Here is a 22,537-nt window from a genome sequence, read left to right as displayed (position 1 = left end):
ATTAACCTCAATTTACAACTCCTCCTATTATTTTTTAAGAAGTAAACTTTAATGAGTTATAAGACTAGCAATAGTCTCAAATATAGAACTGAGATGTACTGTGATAATTTAGCTGCAACCTGAGACCTAATATAGAAGGGTATTAAATGTGTGCCATTAAAAAAAAAAAAAAGATCTAAAAGAGTGCTATATAAAATGGGTGGCAAAGTTTCAATCGGTTACTTGAAAATTGGTTTCCCTCCTCCCCTAGAACTTATATGCCCCGTACATCAGTGTGTTATGCCAGACGCATGGCTATAAAATTATAAAAATGGAGGCTTTTCTGGTAGCAGAAGGGTTAAGTTCTTTTTGCTTTACCAGTTTCAAATTACAATGAGAAGCCTCTTCTTTCCCAGCAGGGTTGTGCTTACATTACTCTTTAGATCTCTCTTGAAGAGGGCTGGTATATTTGTGCCTGCTGGAGGTGGAATTAACAGTAAGAAGGAGAAAGGGACTGAATGGATTTACAGGAAGGTTTTCAAATCAATTCAGGCAAACACATTTACCTGAATAGTAGAACCTTGAGTCTTATTTCACACTAAGACGACACAAAGATTGTTAAAGTTATCACCAAGCTGCCGGACAAATAGATATTCCATCACCAAGGTGCAGATCAGCATAGATCTGTAATTCAGAAATCAGGATTTGTCTTGGAAAGAGCTCAAGGGTTGAGAAGAACTCAAGAGCAAGTGAAGATAACTTTGGGAACTACAGTTTATCAGAAGATCAACTTTTGTTAATTCAAATACCAAAGGCCTGAATTACCATAAATTCATATAGGAATGCATAGGTCATCTGATCAAATAATATTAGCCGTCTTCTGCTACATCTATGCAGCAAAAACTCTTAACAACTGTGGATAACTGGAAATCCAAGTTTCAGCTTTCTTAGAAATAACTACTCTTGACACATTCCACAATATTTAAAATAGGACAGGAAAATCAGTCAGGATGTTGTGTTCAGAAATGTCACTGTCATGAAAAATAGGTAAATTTGTTTTTTTCAGCTACTGGGAAAGTGTATCTCCTAGGAACTTAGATTTTTTTTTTTTTTTTAAAGAGGACAAGAAGGACTAAAAATATCAACTTTTCTTTTTTGGACAAAAATGCATCTGACTGTATTTTTACTTAGGGGTATTGTGGGTTTCCTCTGGAGCTGCTGGGTTCTAGTGGGTTATGCAAAAGGAGGTTTGGGAGACAATCACGTTCACTCCAGTTTTATTTATAGAAGACTGCGGAATCATGAAAGACGGGAAATACAGAGGGAAATTCTCTCTATTTTGGGTTTGCCTCACAGACCCAGACCATTTTCACCTGGAAAACAAGCGTCTTCTGCGCCTCTCTTTATGCTGGACCTATACAATGCCATGGCCAATGAAGAAAATCCCGAAGAGTCGGAATATTCAGTAAGGGCATCTCCGGCAGGAGACACCAGAGGGGCAAGAAAAGGATACCCAGCCTCTCCCAATGGGTATCCTCGTCGCATACAGTTATCCCGAACGACTCCGCTGACCACCCAGAGTCCTCCTCTAGCCAGCCTACATGATACCAACTTTCTGAATGATGCTGACATGGTCATGAGCTTTGTCAACTTGGGTATGTTTTCATTTATTTGTTAATCTATGTTATTACAAAGGGGACATTTTCCTAATGGTAAAGTAGCTGCCTGGTAGGTGGTCATGTTTATATAAAGTCATTTTCTATAACTCTCCTTTCCAGCTTCTGTTTCCTTTCTTTCACTGAGGTAATGTAAGATCTTGCCTTAGGTGACAAAATCAAACACACACACACACACATATATATGTTTTAATATGAAAAGCTAACATTAAACAACATAGTTTGGGTAGATTTGAGTCTTTTTAGATCTTGTTAAACTTTCAACCTTGTTTAAATATGGAAATAAACAGGCAATAATCTGAAAAAGGGAAATTCATGAGAATAGCTATGTTATGGGGAGAAAATGACAAGAAAAAACCTAAGCATTTAGAGATGGGAAAGTAAAAGTGGCGTTTTGAACCTTTTTTTTATTAGAATTTTTGTTGTTAGTAAACTGTAGAACACATAAGTGTATAGTTACATGCTACTTTAGGGGAACATTTAAAACTCTCATTTAGGGGAGGCAACTACTATGAAAATAATGATGGGAAATTAACTAAAATCAAATAATACAGTAAATGATTACTATAAAAGAATTCAGGAAATGATTCTGAAATTCTATTAAAAATATTTTAGAAACGCAGTTTCAATCTAACATTTCTTAACTTAATGATTAAAATGTGCCATACCAATTTGAATTTTTGACAAGCAAGAGAAATATAAAACATGGTATGATGGTCTTTATCTCCACAAAATTTCCTTTTTTTATTTGAAATTAAAAAATTAATCGAGCATTTCTGTAGCTAGCAACATTTTTAGAGAATAATTTAAAAAATTCTTTTACTCAGTGCTATAATTTTCATGATAATTTTAAAATATTGAAAATATCTATGAATAAACTTGAAATGGTAAACCATATTTATACAATATTAGTGACCAATATTCCTTCTTGTAATAATATTTAAAGGGTTTACCAATTTAAAATGATTTTATAAAGTCAGTAATTTTCTTTAAATGTTTCAGTAGAAACTGAAGGTGAAAATTTACTATCTTCAGGCATATTCAAAGAAAAATATCATGGGATATATTTTATTATGGAAGGCTAAATATCCTATCAACAAATTTAACTGGGAAGAATTGAGAACTTTTAATGTAAGAACTTTTAAAACTTTGCTTTAAAAATCCAATCTGCTTTGACTTAAAATTGACATGTTTTATTATATACTTAATTAAACACTTCCTTATGTAATATCTCATAGGAAATATTCTTTGAAAAGTCAGATAACAAATCCTAATAACATATGGATGCATTTATAATACATGTTGCGTCATATGCTCTGCTCATTTGCTCTTAGCAATCCTGGTAAGAAGGATAAGGTGCTTAATAAATCATGTTTCATGTTGCTAGAGACTAATCTCTCGTTACTAAGTGTTAGTAAGTCATTATTGGTTGCGCTAATCAGGTGTCCTCTTGGCCTTTTCTCCTATATATAAGTAACAGGTTTCATTTGGGACTTTTAAACTATTAAAATATTAGCTTAATTCTAAGTTAGTTTGAATGTTTTTTCCTAGTATAAGTGGTATACAAATGTGGCTTATAGTACAGTTTACTTTGTAGCATTTCTAAAGTATTATTCAATAATTTAATTTCAATAGTTTAATTCTCTTCTAGTATATCTTATATATTCATAAAATAAATCGCTGAAAAAATCAGTTCCAATCATCTAAAATCTGACAAAGAATGTGTTTTGTTTTATACTTAAAAAAAAAAGCTGTCATGAATTGCTCCTATTAGTATATTTTATTGTAATTGAATATTTTGATCATTCACAAAAAATATGTATTTTTTTAGAAAAGAACTAAGTATGATTTTGAATCTGGTTTGCCATTATTTTTATAAATGCAAGCAGAGTAACAAAATAAAAAACAATAATAAACAATTTTATTCAGTGATTTCTAGAACCCATTTTTCTCATTACAGAATGCTTATAATATTTAGATCAATGAAATTTTGATTATATTTGTTCACATTCTATTAAAGCAGTTTATTAATTCTATCATGAATACCTGTTCATTTTACTCCAGACAAACAATATTGAATAAAAGCTTCAGAAAACTTTATTTTTATCACACTTGAACTGCTCAGTAGTGATTTATCCTCAATAACAAAACATCTTTTTTCTTCTTTATTTAATATTTACAAACTGAATGTCTCACATGATACTGACAAATTGATTCTGATACTAGGTAAATTGCTTCTAGCAGTCTCTGAGGAAAATTGAACCACAGTTTTATATCCTTAGACCATGTCTTCTAATATACCCAAATCTTGGAACTAATCACTACTTAGTAAATACTTCTTGTATTTCTTCCATAATAAAATAGGTTCAAAGCATACTCAGAAAAAGTCCAAGAGTAATATCATTATTAACTGCACTAAGAATTTTAGTGCTTTTTAATGTAACATTCACTAGTAATTATTACCTGCAAACTGTTTCATGTTCTAATAAGACCCAAGAGGGTTTTACCTTGTTTTTTCAGTGACTTTAAGGATATGTATGTACTGGGGACTAAGTGCAAATAAGTCAAATAAGCAATAGACAAGGGATTTGTATTGAGGAAGTCACCTGCATATTTAAATATGTGAAAAGAATCTGTTGACATTTCCCATAATATGATGAATGATACAAAAAAGATCTAATAGCATCTTTCTGTTTAAGCACAGTGTTGTTGATATTTTCAAGTCAAATAATGGACTTTCTGCTATTATCTTGTCATTCAAAAAAATTTTTTTGTTCCCTCACATTGGTGTTGCTCATAACAAACAAGTAAACTCAGTTCAAGCTGTATTGAATCATATTTACCAAAATATCTATTTTCCAAATTTTAGGTGAGACTAGTTTTGTGTTCATGAGTGAAAAATAGATGAAAATGTACTGAAAGAAAAAGTAAATGTAAATAAATTACCTTAAGGCCAATGTAAACATCTAAATATGGAACTAAACACATTATTTTGACTTTTAAAATATTTAAGTGATTTGTTCACTTTGAAGAAACAAAGGTATTGTGTAAAGAGAAACTTCCCACTCTATTGTGTTCATTATTCTTAGACCAGCTTTGTCAGTCTCATAGTATCTGGCTTTTACAGGTCAGCTTCTCTGTTTTGTGCCTGACTGTTGAATATCAGTGGGATTTTTGCTTAGTCAATGCCACATTATTTTGTTAGTGATAAAAATATCTTTCTGGTAATTCTTTTTTCTTTTTTCTCTGTTTCAAAAGTGTTCAGGGCTAGTTTATGCATCAAATAGCTTTGTAAATAAAGGAATGATTACAAAATTTGCTTGCAATATTTAGGTATATCTCCTGTTTACATAAACATGTAGTACATTCCTAAGATCTTTTAGTTAGAAGTCAATTTTTACTTGATTACTTAGTCAAAGTATAATTAAAATGATGTAACATTGTAGACATTTTAGAGGAAATGACAATAAAACAGTAAAAAAAGGAGATTAACTTTTATTATTCATAGTACATATGATTTTCTCCCCAAAAGAACTTTGGTTTTAATGGCTTTAGACTTACTGATCAGTTGGCTTGGTGTCAAATGATTTTTATATCTATTTCAAGAATATTTATTAATTCTCAAGGATAAAAGTATAAAAATTTGATGCTTAAGTTTTTAATATTTTATAACATATTTAGCTTGTCAGATATGAAATAGAAAAAAATGCCTTCAAAAACTTTAAATTAAATAAAATGTAAATTTTTACATTAAACTCCCTTTCCCTCTACTTTACCAAATCATTAAACTCTCCTGGTACTGGAAGAAAAAAACTGCTTAGATCCTTATATAACAAATTTGAAAGACATCATTGATATTTATTGTTGTTTTTGGCTTACTCAAGTGCCCAGTTGAGAGGAATTTATATACAGCTCTACCTAAAGATCCCTATCTATGTAGTCTCTCCAACAGGGTTATTAACACTTGTGTAACATAAACACACCCATAAACACATGCAATATTTTTCTTTGGAGGGGGGATGGGATGGGAGAAAGATGATCTAAAACTATTATAGTACTTATTCATAGATCATGACTTGAATAACAAGTGCTAATATTGGGTAAAACAACAATCCTTCTTTAAAACTTGTCTGTTAGGAAGACAAAAGAAGTCTTTGGGGGCAGAGACCTTGTTCTCTCTTCATTCTGCAACCCTTTACATTCATAAACATTACCAAAAGGAATTTTATTGTCAAATTACTGCTATGGCTTCCAGAGATAGTTGTAAACATACTTTAATTAAAAGATTATGTAAGTTTAAGAGATCACTCACAAATTGCTAGTTTTGAAAGTTTAATAAGAAGTAACCGCTGGGAGTTAGAAAGTCTAATCACATAGGCTAGAAGTTTGGTACTACCTCACCCACCACCTCCAGTTCCTTCCCTTTCGTTCTTATATTTTTCTGTAAATCAGCCCCTCCCCCATCCCTCACTGCTAACATTTTTTTTGGCCTTTTCTCCTTAGCTCTATAGTTTCTCTAGCCTCAGGCTCTTCTGGCACAACACTTCTTACTTCCCCCACCCTTCCCGGGGTCTGCCTTTGGTCCCATTTTCTTCATTGCTAGAGGCTTGGATTAGCTGAAAATCAATTAGTTACAGTTTGATCATTTAGGTACAGTCTCCTGTTTTCTCTCCAGTTGAGAAGGGAAAGGTTATGACGTGCCAATTGCAGCCTCCACCCACTAGAAGTCCAGCACCCCAGGGCATCAGAACTGCTCTGGCAGTTGCCATCCCCTGTAATTGTTTCCCACTACCCATTCTCCTCTGCCTCCTCACCTCTCATTGGGGATCTCATTCACAGAATTTAAACATTTTTGCCTGCACTATTTTCTCAAATAATTAAAATTTGAAAGGGGAAATTTAGGGGCAACTAAAAAAAAAAAGGTACGACATCGAATAATATTAACACTCATCGAGCACACAATTCCCTTTTAGTTTATAAAAAGCTGTTGCTTATATTATCTTTATTTAGTTTTCATGTCATGCCTGTGAAGAAAGTATTTTTTCTGTTTTTTAAGTTGAGAAAAAGATGATGAGCGAGGAGAAAGAGCAAAAGTAATAGTTGGAGGGCAGAGAATGTTGAGAGTGAGACAGCAAAAGAAAGATCATTTAAAAAAGTATTTGGAACAAACAAAAAATGAATGAGATAAGTCACTAAGGGCTGGTCTGTGAGTTGTGCAGGTGGACGGCGTGTTGGGAAATCCTCAGTCTACCTCATACTGACAAGACAGCTAATTCAACATCCCTAACCACATCAGCTCCAGGGGAAAACCCTTTCATCCTTACACACTAAAATACCGAAGTGGGGAAAGAGGAGTGGGGGAGATCACTCAGCATGTGTACTAGGAGCATACAGAGGGGGCTACTCACATTTACAGTCATAAATAATGTAGTAGCTCAGCTTTTAAAAACCACAGGTTAAAGGAAGAAGCTGCCCTGGCGCACAGAGGGGTTGAGATCAGAGGAGTCACTGAAAGTGTTGGAGCGAAACAATGAATCCCCTTGTTCTAAGTAATATTTATGAGTGCTTCTTTGCACCTTAAGTTCATATTTTATTGGCAGGGCTGTGGGGTTTCCCCATTTGCTCATCTCTTAAAATAATACTCTTGGCTAAGATATTCTTTAAAACACACCAGTTGGCCCTGAAAACCACCTCATTTATTTGGAGGAAGAGGGATCTGTAGTGATTTTGATGTCAGATTGGGATGTTCAAAATCCAGCTCACAGTTACGTCAGTAAGATAAAAACAGTGGTGGAAGTATTCACCTGCCTTTTTCAGAGATGTTTGAAAGAATCCGCTTAACCACGGTGCCTCCTAATTTGTGTGAGTCTTGTCTAAATGATTGTGGGCAAATTATAATGTAAAAAGGTAGAAACGAAATCTATTAATGGTTCAATGTCTACAATGAGAAAAAGCAATCATTTGTGGTTTAGTAAGAAGGATCTCTAGCGTTTCGTGGAGAAAAGAAAACAACCACCATTACAAAATAACAACAAACCTTCATAAGCAAGTAAGAGTACATTATCCTCTGCTAGAAAGGTTGTGAGTTAAATAAATATCAGGTAAAACTTAGAAACTAAATCCTTGAATAATTTTTAATAGTTTTAATGATATAGAAATTTTAATTAGAAGATGTTGTATTTTATAATTTCTAAGAAAATGAAAATCCCTGTCTATGTAACTATGTGTTTTTCATGTTTTTTTTCATAATCAATGGAGCATTGGCTTTGACATTAGCAGGTACACCTCTGTATTTTAGAAATAAATAAACCAAATAAAGTTATCTGTTAGATATTGTTTTTATTTAATTACAGTACTTTGTAAAAGTAAATGTTAACAATTTTTATTGTTCTTGTTGTTAAACAGCTTTACTGGAGTTGTTAAGCATAGAGAAAATAGTTTTAAAAGGGTTAGGGCTAACAAATATAATTCTCATTTAGGTTTTATTCAGGGCTATGAAACATGTTCAAATCAAGAAGAGGTTTATTAATATTTAGAAATCCCTTCAGCTATTCTTATGGCATCATTAGATGAGACATTCAATATTATTTGTGGAGTACAGATTTTCTGTCCCTGTTTTAACCTTCGTTTGGCCTTCCTATATAGGAGACACAGTCATTTCCAGAATCTGAGATCCATGGCATATCACTGCTTCAGTGTCTTTCAGTTTTAATTATAAGTTTAATTGATTTCTCCTCTGTGCTTCTGTAAAAGGAGAGTATTAAAGAGGAAGCCAGAATGCCTGGATTGGAATCCCGGATTCTACACTTATTAGCAGTGTGGCCTTGGACAAGGTACTTAAATTCTCTGAGCACTCTTCCTCACCCAAAAAAGCGCAGATAATAATACCACCTACCTCACCGGATATTGAGAGGATTAAATTAGTATTCTTAAAACTTTAAGAACAGTATTTGCAACATAGTGAGGCCTCAATAAATGGTCATTATTGTTATTAGGGAGTTCCTTCTTGGTGCAAAAAAATGCTCTAGGCTGCTAACCGAAAGGTTGGAAGTTCAAGTCCACCCAGAGACACTGGGGAGGAGATGCCTGGCAATCTAATTCTAAAAAATCAACCATTAAGCACAGTTCTACTCTGCCACACATGAAGTTGCCATGAGTCAGAATCAACTAGATGGAAACTAGTTTTATTGTTATTAGAAATTGTATTTGTGTTCAGCATCTGTACCATATTTGCAGGTCCAGCTACATAATTTGTGGGGTCCAGTACAAAATGAAGATGTGGGTCTCTTGTTCAAAAATTATTAGGAATTTCAAAATGCTGGCAGTAGAGTATTAGACCAAGCATTGGCCATTCTGAGTATGGGGCTGTCTGTGACTGCACAGTCACACACGCGTGAAACCAGTTCTCTGTATTTGATTATTGTTCTGACATCAGGAACCAGGTCCTAGTCATCCTTTTTATCCTCATTGGCATATCAGAGTCCAAGAAGGAAAAAGACAGCATGCACTAATGGAATAATTTTGGGAGAGTTTAACTAAGGTCTGTTTATAATATTGGGGACAGGTTTTTAGGCCAAACAAGCGATAATGCAGTACTCTGGACGGCAGGGGAGCCTTCACTACTCTGGGCAGGGGGCAGAAAGAGTTACCAGAAAACCCAAAGGACAGCTGTATGGGGAAAGTGGCTTGACAGGAACTGTGGTCTTTGGGAGAGAGATGCCATGTGGCCAGCCTCTGGAGATTCAGCAGGGAGGGAGATCTAGGAATAAATACCTAGACCATACTTTTTTCTTCAGTGTCTCCTATAGGCTGTACTTCACTTAAAGCCTGAGGACAAGAGAGCCCATTGGTGTAGCTCACAAAAGTCAGCCTTCTGGTGCAGACAGCAGAGTGAAGAAATGTAGAGAGTGCATATAGAGGGCCAAACTGAAGATATTTGGCACAAATGGATAAATGAATGTTCAGTATGTAGTCTACAAGTGTTCCAGAATCACTTCAATTTCAGTGCAAATTACCAATACATATGTTCACCCTTGCCCTAATTAATTTATTGTACAATTAAAGAGAGTCATAATTTAGTTAAAGAGATAATTGCTTCAGGAGTTGGTGAAGTAAAGTGATAACCAAACCAAAATCTAACCCGAGGCCATCGGGTTGATTCTGACCTAAAGCGACCCTATAGGACAGAGTAGAACTGCCCCATAGGATTTCCAAGGCTGTAAATCTTTATGGAAGCAAACTGCCACATGTTTCTCGTATGGAGCTGCTGGTGGGTTCAAACTGCCAACCTTTTGATTAGCAGTTGAGAGCTACCAGAGCTCCTTACTTAAACTTTACTGAAACCAAATGATCCTTCTTCATTCTGAAGTAAAGAAGCATCTACAAAACATTAACCATAAAGCCTGTCTAAATGAATGACCTACACGTCTTCCCCATTTGTTGAATTAGTCTCCAATGCCTGCATCAGGGTAATTTTCAGAGAAGCCTACATCATGTCCAATTTGAACCCTCTTCCTCCACTTTTCATAATTATAGGAGTAAAATCAGGTTAAAATTACCGTCTTTAGGAGATTTGAAAGAGGAACATAGTTGATACTGGAAAGGAGCACTTCTACTGAATGCTTGTATGTGATTAAAAGGCAAGGGGATGACTGGCCTTAAGGCTTAGTGGTTGATTTAAGAGAACTAAATAGCAGACATACCTGCTCCTCCCCTAAATTCTGCCTCTCTGAGTCAAAGGAACTCTGCCAGAGGAAAATAAAGGTAACAAAGAAGGACAAAAATCCCAACTTACCTCATCCTAACGTTATTTCTGTCTGCAACATTAACTGTGGAATGTTGACTACTACCTGGGACTATATCCTGTGATGCCACTCAGAATGCAAAAACCTTTAATATGCAATCATGGGTCATTTCAGGAGGTATGGCATAGGATTGAGAATAAACAAGCCCAAAGATTAAAAAAATATATTACTGTTCAGATTTGGTAATTATGCTGCTGGCAAAGATTGCTCTACGTATTTGCATATCTTCTTGTGCTTTCCATGCTGAATTTTTTGATTGGCGGTTACAGTCTACTGTTTGTATTGTGGTCTGCGAGTGCCAAACTCTCTGCTTTTTTGTGTTTGTTTCTTGAATTTCAGTTTGGTCTAAAAAAAAGTTTTAATATTTCAGCCAAAATTATTGATCCATATACAATTGAAGAATATTTTCAGCTTGTTTATCACTTTGAGGAGCCCTGGTGGCACAGTGGTTAAAGCGCTCTGCTGCTAACCAAAAGTTTCTCCCACTATGTGGGAGAAAGATGTGGCAGTCTACTTTCTGTAAAGATTTACAGCCTTGGAATCCCTAAGGGGCAGCTCTGTTCTGTCCTATAGGTCACTGTGAGTTGGAATCAACTCGATGGCGATGAGCTTGGGTTTTTTTGGTTAAAGTTTTAAATGCAAGGGCTTAGGAGTCCTATTGCTTGGATACCAGCTTTGCATTTAACAGCTGCATACCCTGCAGGAAATCGTTTCACTTTATTGGAACTGTTTCCTCATCTGTAAAGTACAGATCCTAACGCAGAATTGTACATAGGATTTAATAAGGTAAAGTTATAAGGCCTTTAAGCCTTTCTGAGATAAGTACTCAATTAATGGCCCCTACTGCTGCTAGTACTACTACTACTTCTACTAGAATACAATCTACAGAGTCCTAATGTTAGAGATCTACATCTAGTCCACCAGGCTTTGTCAAATAAACGTCTTGCTGAAATTCTGGAACATTATCTACATGGCTTTTCTTCTTTCCAAAAGAAAATGAATCCTGACTCCATTGACTCTGTCTTCAGGTTGGGCAGCTGATGGATTCAGTTCCCCAATCAGTGTCCTGGAAAAGGATGTTCCATGATAGAGCCTCAGGCAACTTTGATTCTTCCCCTTGAGCACCTGAAGGCAGCATTCTCTGTGATATGCTGCTGAAAGGTGGTTTTCATATTGCCTTTGGTTGGATTCCTAGAGCTATCTCATGGTTTTATTTCAGTTCCAAATATTGCCTATTCCATTTCCTCACTTGTTATGGAGAAGGGGAAACCGATTGAAAGCCAAAGTAATATACAATTAGAAAATATTTGGTTGTGAAGACATGGGCGCTCTCTAAAAGACACTTTGAAAGAAGAAGAAAAAAATCTTGAAGAGTTTTTTTAATGCTTATTTTCGTAAGACAATTTGTTTTTTTTAGTGTTAATTAAAAAAAAATTGATTCATAACTAAAATCTAGGTGAATAAACTCTTGAACTCTAAGTAAGAAAGCCAATCTCTTCAAGTAATCATTTACTTCTGGAGATTTTAGTATTGTCTGCAACTCATAATGTCTGAATATGATTTTCTAGATACTCTCATTATTATTTGTATTGTTACTAGCATTTTGTTTTTATTTAATACCATTTAGCCTTAAGTGTTGCAACTTTCCTGGACTATTTGCTTTGACTGATCTTTTTTTTTTTTCCCAGATCACACTCAGATTTTTTTTGCTAATCTTGTTGATTTAGTATTATATCTATCTATCTATGTATCTATATATATATAACTCATTGCCATCAAATCAATTCTGACTCATAGTGACCCTATAGTACATAGTAGAACTGCCCGATAGGGTTTCCAAGGAGTGGCTGGTGGACTTGAATTGCCAACCTTTTGGTTAGCAGCCATAGCTCTTAACCAGTATGTCACTAGAGCTGCTAGATATAATATTGTTATAATATTTTGAAGCAGGGATAGGAATTTATGGGTTTGATACAGAAAGCTACATAAAAGGTCATACATAAACTGTGGACATCTTTGTTTATAATATACACATTGTAGAGTTATCACATTGTTTTTGTTATTTCATAATATGTTGAGTAAGAAAAATATGGATTTATTGGTTTTTCATCATTTAATAACACACTGAAAAGTAAGTCATTGAAATGATCTTTGCTGGATTTTATTTGTGGTGAGTAAAGTTCTTAACATAAAATATTGATTCCAACTACATATATTGACATATTCAAATCAACATTTAAGATTTTCCTCTTTCACAGTACCATGCCAAAAGCAGTTATCATTCTACAGTTGTTTACTTGAGGAAGAATTTTATTTATCGTAATTAAGCAAACCATCGATTATGTGTGTCAGGTATACATACTCTGAAACTAGACTATAGTAGTAGCAGTAGTACCAAAAACCAAAACCAAACCGATTGCCCTTGAGTCGATTCTGACTCTTAGCGACCCTATAGTTCAGAGTAGAACTGCCCCGTGGAGTTTCCAAGGAGCACCTGGTGGATTTGAACTGCTGACCTTTTCGTTAGCGGCTGTAGCTCTTAATCACTACACCACCAGGGTTTCCAGTAGCTGTAATGAGGCAAAAATAGCAATAATAATTACTGTGCCAAGACCTGAACTAAGTGATTTATATGCATTATTCAAATTAATCCTTATCTCAACACTATGGGTAAATATTTTTTGTGTCCTCGTTGTATTGATGTAAAAACTGAGGCTTATCAGAAGTTGGGTAATTCAGTTCACTAAGATACTAAATGGCAGAATCAGTCCTGGAACCATGATCTATCTTGCTATGTATTTTATGCTGTTTGCCACTGCTATTTAGTTGGGTAATCCACTTTTGAAAAATATAAAAACAATGGAGCTTCTAACAATAATAATGATAATAATGATTTTTAGATTTTAAGTCATCTTTATGTACATTAAATGATCTCACCTATACAACTGCAGTTTGTAGCACTCAAGGAAGTAGACGTGATCCCACTACACACAACTGTCAAACTAGGGTTCTGAAAGGTCATTCATTCAGTCACTTAACAAATCTAAGCTGATTACCTACTATTAGGCCAGGTGCTGTGCAAAAGACTGTGTCTGTTTTACTGACAGGATCGTAGAGCCGGAAGAGCTAGACCCCAAATCCCTGATTTCTGTGCCAGAATTATTTTGCTCAATGACATATACTTTAAACAAGCCACAGAAAAAATCCAGCAAGTAAAATGAAAAATACAAAAATTTATATAAAAGTATGTGTTCCTTTGTTATTTAAACAATGGGGTAGAATTAACTTCCTGGGTATAGAGAAAATACTTTTGAAACCTCAATCTCAGTAAAGAAATTTATTTTAAAAAGCCTGCAAAGTGAGTCTAAGGAAGCCTATTAGTTCAAACAAGCATGGAGCAAAGGTAAAAGCAAGCTGTAGCAAAACTTAAGAGCTCTGTCAGAAACCTGCTTATGTGGCTGTAAAAAAAGAAAAAACAGTTTCCCGTGAATCAATTCTGACTCATGGCGACCCTATGTGTTTCAGAGTTGAACTGCACTCCATAGGATTGTCAATGGCTGTGATTTTCTGGAAATAGATCCCCAAACCTTTCTTCCAAGACACCTAAGGTGGATTGAAACCACCGACCTTTCAGTTAGTAGCTGAATGCTTAACCATCACGCTACCCATGTACTCCCGTGTAGCTGTAAGATGTTACTAGTATGGAGGTTCTAGTGATTTTAAAGGGAATATCTAAAAAAAGATTCACAGCTTAAACTGGGGGCTTCCAACACATTCCAGAGCATAAGTGTGGCTCAAACCCTCATTATACATTTGTATTGTACTCAGGAAATAAGGATGAAAGAGCACGTGATTTTTCAAAATTAAATTGTTTAATCCGTCTGATTGTTAACCTGTGACCTTACCTCATCTCTTCAATTGTATTTGATAAAGCTTTTCACCTCTATTCTATACCCAACAAGGTTGTGTTGTTTACTTTGTTAGTGTGCACACTGAGCATGATGTGGATTTAGGTTATAATAAAAGTCAACAGAGACAAGTCTTACAACTTTGAGAAAAAAATTTCTCTCTGGTATATTGCCTTGAATCTCTTCAGGCTATTGGGTATTAGGCAATTATTATTTCAAGTTGATTGTTGAGAAAAATTGGCCAATAGCCTACAACTACTTTACTCTTTAACAACAACTTGCTGTGATTATGAAATGAAAATTGTGGCAAAATGTGGATCTAAGTCTGCTGGTACAACACCACGGCTGTTTGTGTTCATCTACCAATTCATGGCAACAAAACACCAGATAATCAAAGTGAAATAGTAGAAGACTTGTAGAAATGATTTTTGCTCTACTGGAAATCCTCTGTCTTCTACAGCTAGCATGTGTTCAGTGCTTATCAGGTGCAAGACAGTGTGCTGATAGCATTTCAAATGTTAACGTATTTAATTCTCACAGAGTGACCATATTTTAGAGATGAGAAAAGTGAGACCCTGAAAAGTTAGGTCATTTGTCAAACTTCTACATCTTTTAAGAGGAGAAACTGGATTCAGAGTCCAAGCTATTCACTGCTGGGCTGTGTTGCCTCTGTAAATGCTATTGGGAAGTCTGTTGTTGGGACACTGTTTGAGCTCTTTGTGAAGTTCTATGTATTTTTCCAACATAGTATGTGTTGGATTTGGAATATTTTCACTTCATTAATAATGAACATAAAAATCTCTAATAATGACTTTACCAAAAGTCTTATCCCTGGAGTTCAGCTCTTACAGGCGTTTGAGAGAAGAACTGTGTTGCTGTGGCCTTCGGAAGAAGGCAAATATTCACAAGACAGAGGGACAGAAGCACTCTGTAGTCACCAAGGGTACTGACCCTTATGCCATGTAACCTAACTGGTCCTCAAGGAGGAGTGGAAAGGTGATCTGGGTTGACTCTCACCTTTAAAGAACAGACTTGGCATGAACAAAAGTCACATTGAGCAAAAGAGGAAAGGAATAAAATGTCAAAGTTGCAAACACCAACAGGCCTCGAAAGCAGTGGTTGGAGATTGGAATAAACTAATAGTGAGTTCATTTGAGTGTTGGAAGACTTCCAACCTGCTGGCCTGTATAGAAGGCCACACAAGCAGGGCTGCCCTGCAGCTAAGTATGAGCGCTTTGCCCCAGTTTCTCTGAACAACCTCTGGATTGGCCTGTGAAGCTCATGAGAAAGCCTTGAAAGTCCAAGTTTGGACTGCAGGACCATCTACAACCTATATGTTAGGATACTCCTGCTGCTGCAGATAGAAATTCTGGCAGATAGCCTCAGCTTCATCCTGCTAGTTACGGTTGAAACCTCCTCTGTGTTCTATGTAACATTGAACAAATTCTGCATGTAATGCACATCTCTTAAATTGTAGCAGCTGTAGCCTCCATCTCTTGCATGTGTAAAGTGAGTTCCTTTCACATACTCACTCATTGTTCCTATACCACACAAAAGCTAAATATTTTACTTCTACTTCTCATGTATCTTATGAATTAAAGGCTAGGGCCTTGGGATAATTAATTTTTTTCCAAGAGAAAATATTTCTGGAACTACATTTCTCTGCGCAAAATGCTGAGATACTAAGGGTAGTTTAGTGCTAGCTCCCTAAGCTCTCAGTACCAAGCGGGGGAAACCAAAACAGGTGTCATTGTTAATATGTTGACTTTTAGCTAAAGTCCTGAGAACTGATCTCTGCTTTGAAAAGCAAGTGAAGAGATAGCTGCATAGTGAGGATAATCATTCAGTGTGTCATGTGCTTTTTTAAAAATTCTGTATTTTTTGTCTCTCTCTCTTCTCCTCTTTACTTTGCCACTCCCACCTAATCTCACTACAGGCCAGTGTTAATATAAGGAGTCTAAAGGATCTCAACATCTAATTTCTTACGATCTAGTCTGAGATGTAGATGATAAAATTATAGTTTATGAGTAAGTAACAAAAATCATTGAATTTTAATTAGATTAATTTTGTTGACATATGATAACTCAGCTCCTACTCATGGCAACCCCTTGTGTTTCGGAGTAGAACTGTGATTCATAGGGTTTTTGGTGGCTGATTTTTGGGAAATAGATTGCCAGGCCTTTCTTTCAAGGCACCTCTGGGTGGATCTGACTTCCAACCTTTTGGTTAGCAGCCAAATGCTAATAAACTTGAAAAACTTAATGCAATAGTCAATTATTCTTAAATTATAAGTGATCATGACTCAGGAATGAGAAACATAAATAGGTAAACAACACTGGTTGCTGCTGAAAATTTTATCAAAACATTTCTTTCAAAAGAGATTTGGAACTTTGTCGTTTTTTGGAAAGAGATAAAAATGAAGAAACAGAAAACTGTATGCTATAAATAATGGCCCAGAGTATTTAAAAAATATGGAAAACCACAAAGTAATTCTTAATCAATTAGTGTAACTTAGAAAATATTTTAAGAATATTTTCAAGTCAAAATCAAAAGTAGTTTTAAAAAATCATCCCTCTTTACCAATTGAGTTTGATCCTAGAAATGAAAGAATTATTTAGTTTTAGGAAATCTGTCAAATAAGTAAACTATATAAGGTAAAATTTTATAGTCTTTTTGTATAATCTTCATTGATGTCATACTTACCATTTGACAGAGTAGATCATTTTTAACACCCCTGTCCTCTGTATGACAAAATTATTTTCAACAATAATTATGAAATGAAACCAATAAAATAAATTTGCAAAGGAAATGAAGATAGTGAAAATTTACTTGTTGAATGTTTTATGCATTCCTAAGGAGCCCTGGTAGTCCAGTGGTTAAGTGCTCAGCTGCTAACTGAAAGGTTGGTGGTTTGAACCCAGTGGCTGCTCCACAAGAGAAAGATGTGGCAGTCTGCTTCCATAAAGATTACAGCCTTGGAAATCCTATGGGGCAGTTGTACACTGTCCTACAGGGTCACTATGAGTCAAATTCCACTAGATAGCAATGGATTTTTTATATATATTCCAGTAAATAAAATAATACCAAATATCACACTAAAATGAGAGAAGAGGTATTGAATTAATAGTTTTAAATTGCTTTAACATATTTTTGAAATAGCAGAAAATAAGGAAAAATATTGACCAATATGTTGATATTGGTCAACATATAATGAATAATAAGTTTATCGTTTTTGTTTTCAAGACTTCTGCAAATATATCAATGATTTTGTCAAAAATGATCTCTGTATATTTATGTTCAGTAGCAATATAGCCAGATTCGAAAAACTGTTTTCTCTCCTACTTAATCAACAAATAATTTTTATAAATTTTAATCTGAAAAATTCATTTTCCCCACCATTTTTAGGAAAAGGCCAACATAAGAATAAGCTTATTAGAGACTCATAAAAATCCCATTTTACCATAAATTTCAGAAATTGCAATACTATCTTTATTCCTTTGGATTTCTTTTAGTGGATTTCAAAAGTTTCCACATTTAAAAAAATTCTGCTAATACATCTTCACCAGAAAATTCATCTTAAATTCTATTATATTTTGTAAAAACTTTTGAGGTTCATAACGGTTCATAATAATTTTAGATTACGTAGAGTGTCATTGTGTCTCCAACACCATGTGGTACTGCGTATTACTGTGTTTAAACGGTAGATCCTATATAAACAATGACAGTGCAGCAACTGTGAAGAAAAAAAGCAAAACTGAATTTCGGTTCTTATTCTGCCCATGTGTGTTGGTGTGGACTGTGTAACTGGGAGTTCTCCACATTAACTTCCATTTAATACAATGTTTATTAAAGTATAAATAATAACAGTGTGCTAATTTGAAGCTTAGATATATATTTTAAAACACAACTAACCACAGCAATTTTTAGAACTTCAATAAACAAAATTTTTTTTTCTGGGAGGAATATTTTATCACTGATGCTGTTTAGAATTACTGAGGCATGGTAATAATAAAAAACAGAATGACTTGTAGTTGGTTTTATTATTGTTTTTAAATTCTCTACAAAAAATGAATCTCTTTCTTGCCAGGACTTGGCATAGACTGCTCTCACTGCCTACACTTGGTACATCAATGATCTTAATAGAAAATTAATAGCATATGATAAAATTCAGTTCCTAAGCCTGTTAAAGAAGAAGAAGGGAAAAGTAGGAATAAAAGGATACTCTCCTAATAATATTTTATTATGTTTTTTGGTGAAAGTTTACATAATAAACTAGGTTCCGCTTTGGCAATTTGCATTCAAATTGTTCAGTGATACTAGTTATATTTTTCACAATGGGTCAATATTCTCTTTAGTTGTATCTGGTTATTCTGTTTCCAGTACTCTAGTTTCCCTGCCCTCTTCTTTGCTCTAGAGTAAATTTTGACCTTTGGTCTCACATAGATGGTTTTTAGGTAGAGCACTATACTTAACAGTAATATCCTTTATTTTGTGTTCCACCCTGTTATTTCACTAAAAGGTGATCTCAGATCTCAGGGGATAGTTTCGGTTCAAGGTTTAAAGAGTTTCTCAGAGAAATAGTCTCAGGGAGACCTCTGGTCTCAACTGGTCTAGTAAGTCTGGCCTTTTTTAAGAATTTGAATTTTGTTCTGCATTTTTTTCCCCATTCTGTCCAAGACCATCTATTGTGACCCTGGTCAGAACAGTAGGTAGTGGTAACCTGGCACCATCTAGTTCTGATCTCAGTGTAGATGGGGCCATGGCTAATGTAACCTATAGACTTCTTTCTTCTCTGAGATTTTGGTTTGCTTCTTATTATTTTGCTCCTGATGAGTAGAGACCAATGGTTGTATCTTAGATGGCTGCTCACAAGCTTTTAAGACCCTAGATGCTACTTACTTCACTAGGATGCAGATTATGAATTTTGTGATCTGTGTTTTGCCAATTGACTGAGTTGTCCCATGAGACTAAGGTCCTAGGCCTTCAAACCTAGAAAACTTATCTTGCAAGGTGTTTGGTTATGTCTAAGACGTATCTGTAATTGTGACTTCTATGAATATATGTGCCGGGGCACACACATATCTGTATTTACGTGTACTTATAGATACTTCTATCTGTGCACACGTATGTATGTACCTGTTACTACCTATATACCTATATGCCTATACACATACATATGTGACCATACACTCATTTTTTGGTCATTGTTGGTTTTGTTGCCAAATTATATATGTCAAATTCTTTACTACAAGCATCCTTTTCTCTTGAACACTTCTTAGTGACATCATTTACTTTGGTCTGTCTGTGCTCACTACACCCACATTCGATGCTACTCTTCCTTTTACCAAAAATAACAAGTATCTATGGTCTAGAGAGTGATTGTCCCTTCCTTCTACCCCTCCCTTGTAACCAGCAATGACCACTGGCCTCTATATATATGGAATAGAAAGATATTTTACTCATATGTTAAATAATAAAACCAAATAAAAAACCAAACTTGTTGCCCTTGAGATGATTTCAACTCATGGTGACCCCATGTGTTACAGAATAGAGCTACTCCATAGTGTTTTCTTGGATATAATGTTTACGAAAACAGATCTCCAGACCTTTCTTCACTGGTGCCACTGGGTAGGTTCAAATTGCCAATTCTTTGTGCCATTGAGGCACAGACATTGTCTTTCATTATTAACAGCAAAAAGATTTTAACACTTAAAGCATGTCTATTAAAAAAAAAAAAAGACACAACAAACCACAAGAGCAAAAACAAGCAAATGTGCTGATTCTCACCATCAATAATAAACATAAGTTTCAAAGTTCAGAAAAAAGCAACAAGACATTATGGAACTCTAAGTTCTGTAATTATTTGAAAGAAAAATAACCAGTTTGAGACTATAATTAAAAGATTCTATCCCAATGATAATAGAAGTAAAAACAAACATAAAAAAGATATAAAAAGTTTAAATGGAACTCTTAAGAATGTGTAAGTCCTTTATGACTAAAACTTTAAATAGATTTAAAAAAGAAGGTATAAATAAATTTAGAGATAAGCCACTTACTGAATAAGAGGAATGGATGTAAGGTACTAATATTTAAGAAAATTATAACCATAAGGATAAGCTTGTTAGAGATTCATAAAAATCACATTTCATCATGAATTCAAGAAATTGCAATACTCTCCTTGTTTTTTGGACTGCTTCTCGTGGATTTCAAAGGTTTCCACATTTAGAAACTGGCATGGTGGTTAAGAGCTACGGCTGCTAACGAAAAGGTCGGCAGTTGGAATCCACCAGCTGCTCCTTGGAAACTCTATGGAGCTGTTCTACTCTGTCCTATAGGGTTGCTATGAGTCAGAATTGACTCTATGGCAATATATATAAATTCAGGCTTTCAGGTCAAAAATAGTTAATATTTATATACTCTTTGCCATTTGCCAGGCACAGTCTAAGCAATGTATACGTGTTATCTCATGTAATCCTCTACAATAAAATTACGATAAATACTATTATTAACCCTCATTTTACAAATGCATAAAATGAATAGAAAAGTTGAGTAACTTGGTAAGACTGTACAGCTAATAAATGAGCTGGGATTTGATCCCAGTTCATCCAAGAAAAGATGATTTATTAGAGATAAAATTGAAATTCTACTCTAGGTCAAAAACAAAAAGAATGGATAAACTGTGGTTCATACATAGAATGGGATACTCCTCAGCCAAAAAAGAAATGAAGTCTTGATGCATGCTACAACATGGATGGAGCTTGAAGACATTCTGCTGAGTGAAATAAACCAATCACGAAAGGACAAATATTGTATGACCTCACTTATATAAAAAGATAAGAACAGGCAAATGTATAGAGACTGAAGTTTATTAGTGGTTACCTGGGGTGGGGGGGGGAGGGGGTTATTGCTTATGGAAAGAACACTGAACTTTGGTTTGCAGTGATGGAAAAATTACATTGATTAAGGGTAGTGTTGCACAGCTGATTAATGTAATTGCTGTCAATAAGTTGTATACCTATAAACAGTTGAATTGGCAGCAGTAGTGTGATAAATATATTTACAACAACAACAGAGTAGGGGCTGAGGCTGCTTATGTACAGTCAAACACCTCATGGGATTTGGTTCCTTGGTTTAGAAGCATAGTTTCATGGGACATCCCAGTTAATTGGCCTAATATCATGTTTAGTGCCTGGGGTCTTAAAAGCTTGCAAACAGCCATCCAAAATGCAGTAATTGGCCTCTATTTACCTGGAGCAACAGAGGAAGAAGGAAATTCAAGGATAGGAGGAAGAAATGGAATGTGTGGCTAATTGCCTCCGTGAACAACTGCCTCTTTTGCCATGAGACTATAAGAACCGGATGGCGCCTGGCTACTGTTACTGAACATTTTGATCAAAGATGCTAGAGAAGAACCCTGATCAACAGGAGGAAAATGCAGAACAGAATTTCAAATTCTCATGGACTCCAGACTTTCTGGAGCCATGGAAGCTGGATGAACCCCCAAAACTATTGCCCTGAGATAATCTTTAAACCTCAAACCAAAAATATCCCTGAAGTTTTCTTAAAACCAAACAATAATTTAGCTTAACTAGTAAAGAAGGTCTGACTTGAGCATTGTACTTTTTTAAGAACTATCTACATGGGATCAAATTGACAAGAGCAACTTGAAAGATTAGACAGGAACTGTAGGGGCAGAGAGTTTATATTAAAGGAGGGGGGACAATTTGGAAAGGGAGAGCAAAAATGGTTGCAGAAGTTGAGAAATGTAATCAATGTCCCTGAATTGTACACACAGAAACTGTTAAATTGGTGTATATTCTCAACAACAATAAAAATAAAATTAATAAAGCAAAATATAGCACTGCCAGAATTTGACAAATACTATGTGTGCAAAAGATTCAAAATGTTCTTTGACAGTAAATTCCAGAGGAACCAAGTTCATATACCCATCTACTAGACTATGTATTACAAACATATACTTCACTGAGTAGATTACCAAGAGTAGTGTGAAAATAGTCCTACTCTACTTGTTATTGATCAGACTAATTTAGGATTATTTCCACTCACTTCTGGTCCCATGCTTTAAGAGACATGTAGAGAGAGTTGAACAAGTTTGTGAGAGTAATGCAGGGTGTGAGGTTGTTCTAAATCTTTTTTTTTTTTTTTTTTT

At 35.0% G+C, this 22,537-nt stretch overlaps 1 protein-coding gene across 4 annotated transcripts in view; it reads left to right on the top strand.

The window, feature by feature from the left end:
- The first annotated feature begins 399 nt into the window (after positions 1 to 399).
- Positions 400 to 22,537, top strand: part of BMP5 (bone morphogenetic protein 5) — a 152,099-nt gene continuing 129,961 nt past the window's right edge. For 3 of the 4 annotated variants that reach the window (XM_023741114.1, XM_004386824.2, XM_004386823.2), the window contains exon 1: positions 400 to 1,634. In XM_023741114.1, coding sequence (XP_023596882.1) covers positions 1,145 to 1,634 — 490 coding nt within the window. In that variant the 5' untranslated portion in view covers positions 400 to 1,144. The remainder of the gene's footprint in view (positions 1,635 to 22,537) is intronic. The other variant, XM_023741113.1, reaches the window with a different exon arrangement.

Source organism: Trichechus manatus, unplaced genomic scaffold (genome assembly GCF_000243295.1).
Source record: "Trichechus manatus latirostris isolate Lorelei unplaced genomic scaffold, TriManLat1.0 scaffold00172, whole genome shotgun sequence".
In the NCBI taxonomy this organism is placed as follows: Eukaryota; Metazoa; Chordata; class Mammalia; order Sirenia; family Trichechidae; genus Trichechus; species Trichechus manatus.
The sequence above is the reverse complement of the archived record's forward strand: the minus strand, read 5'-3'. Positions and strand labels throughout refer to the sequence as shown.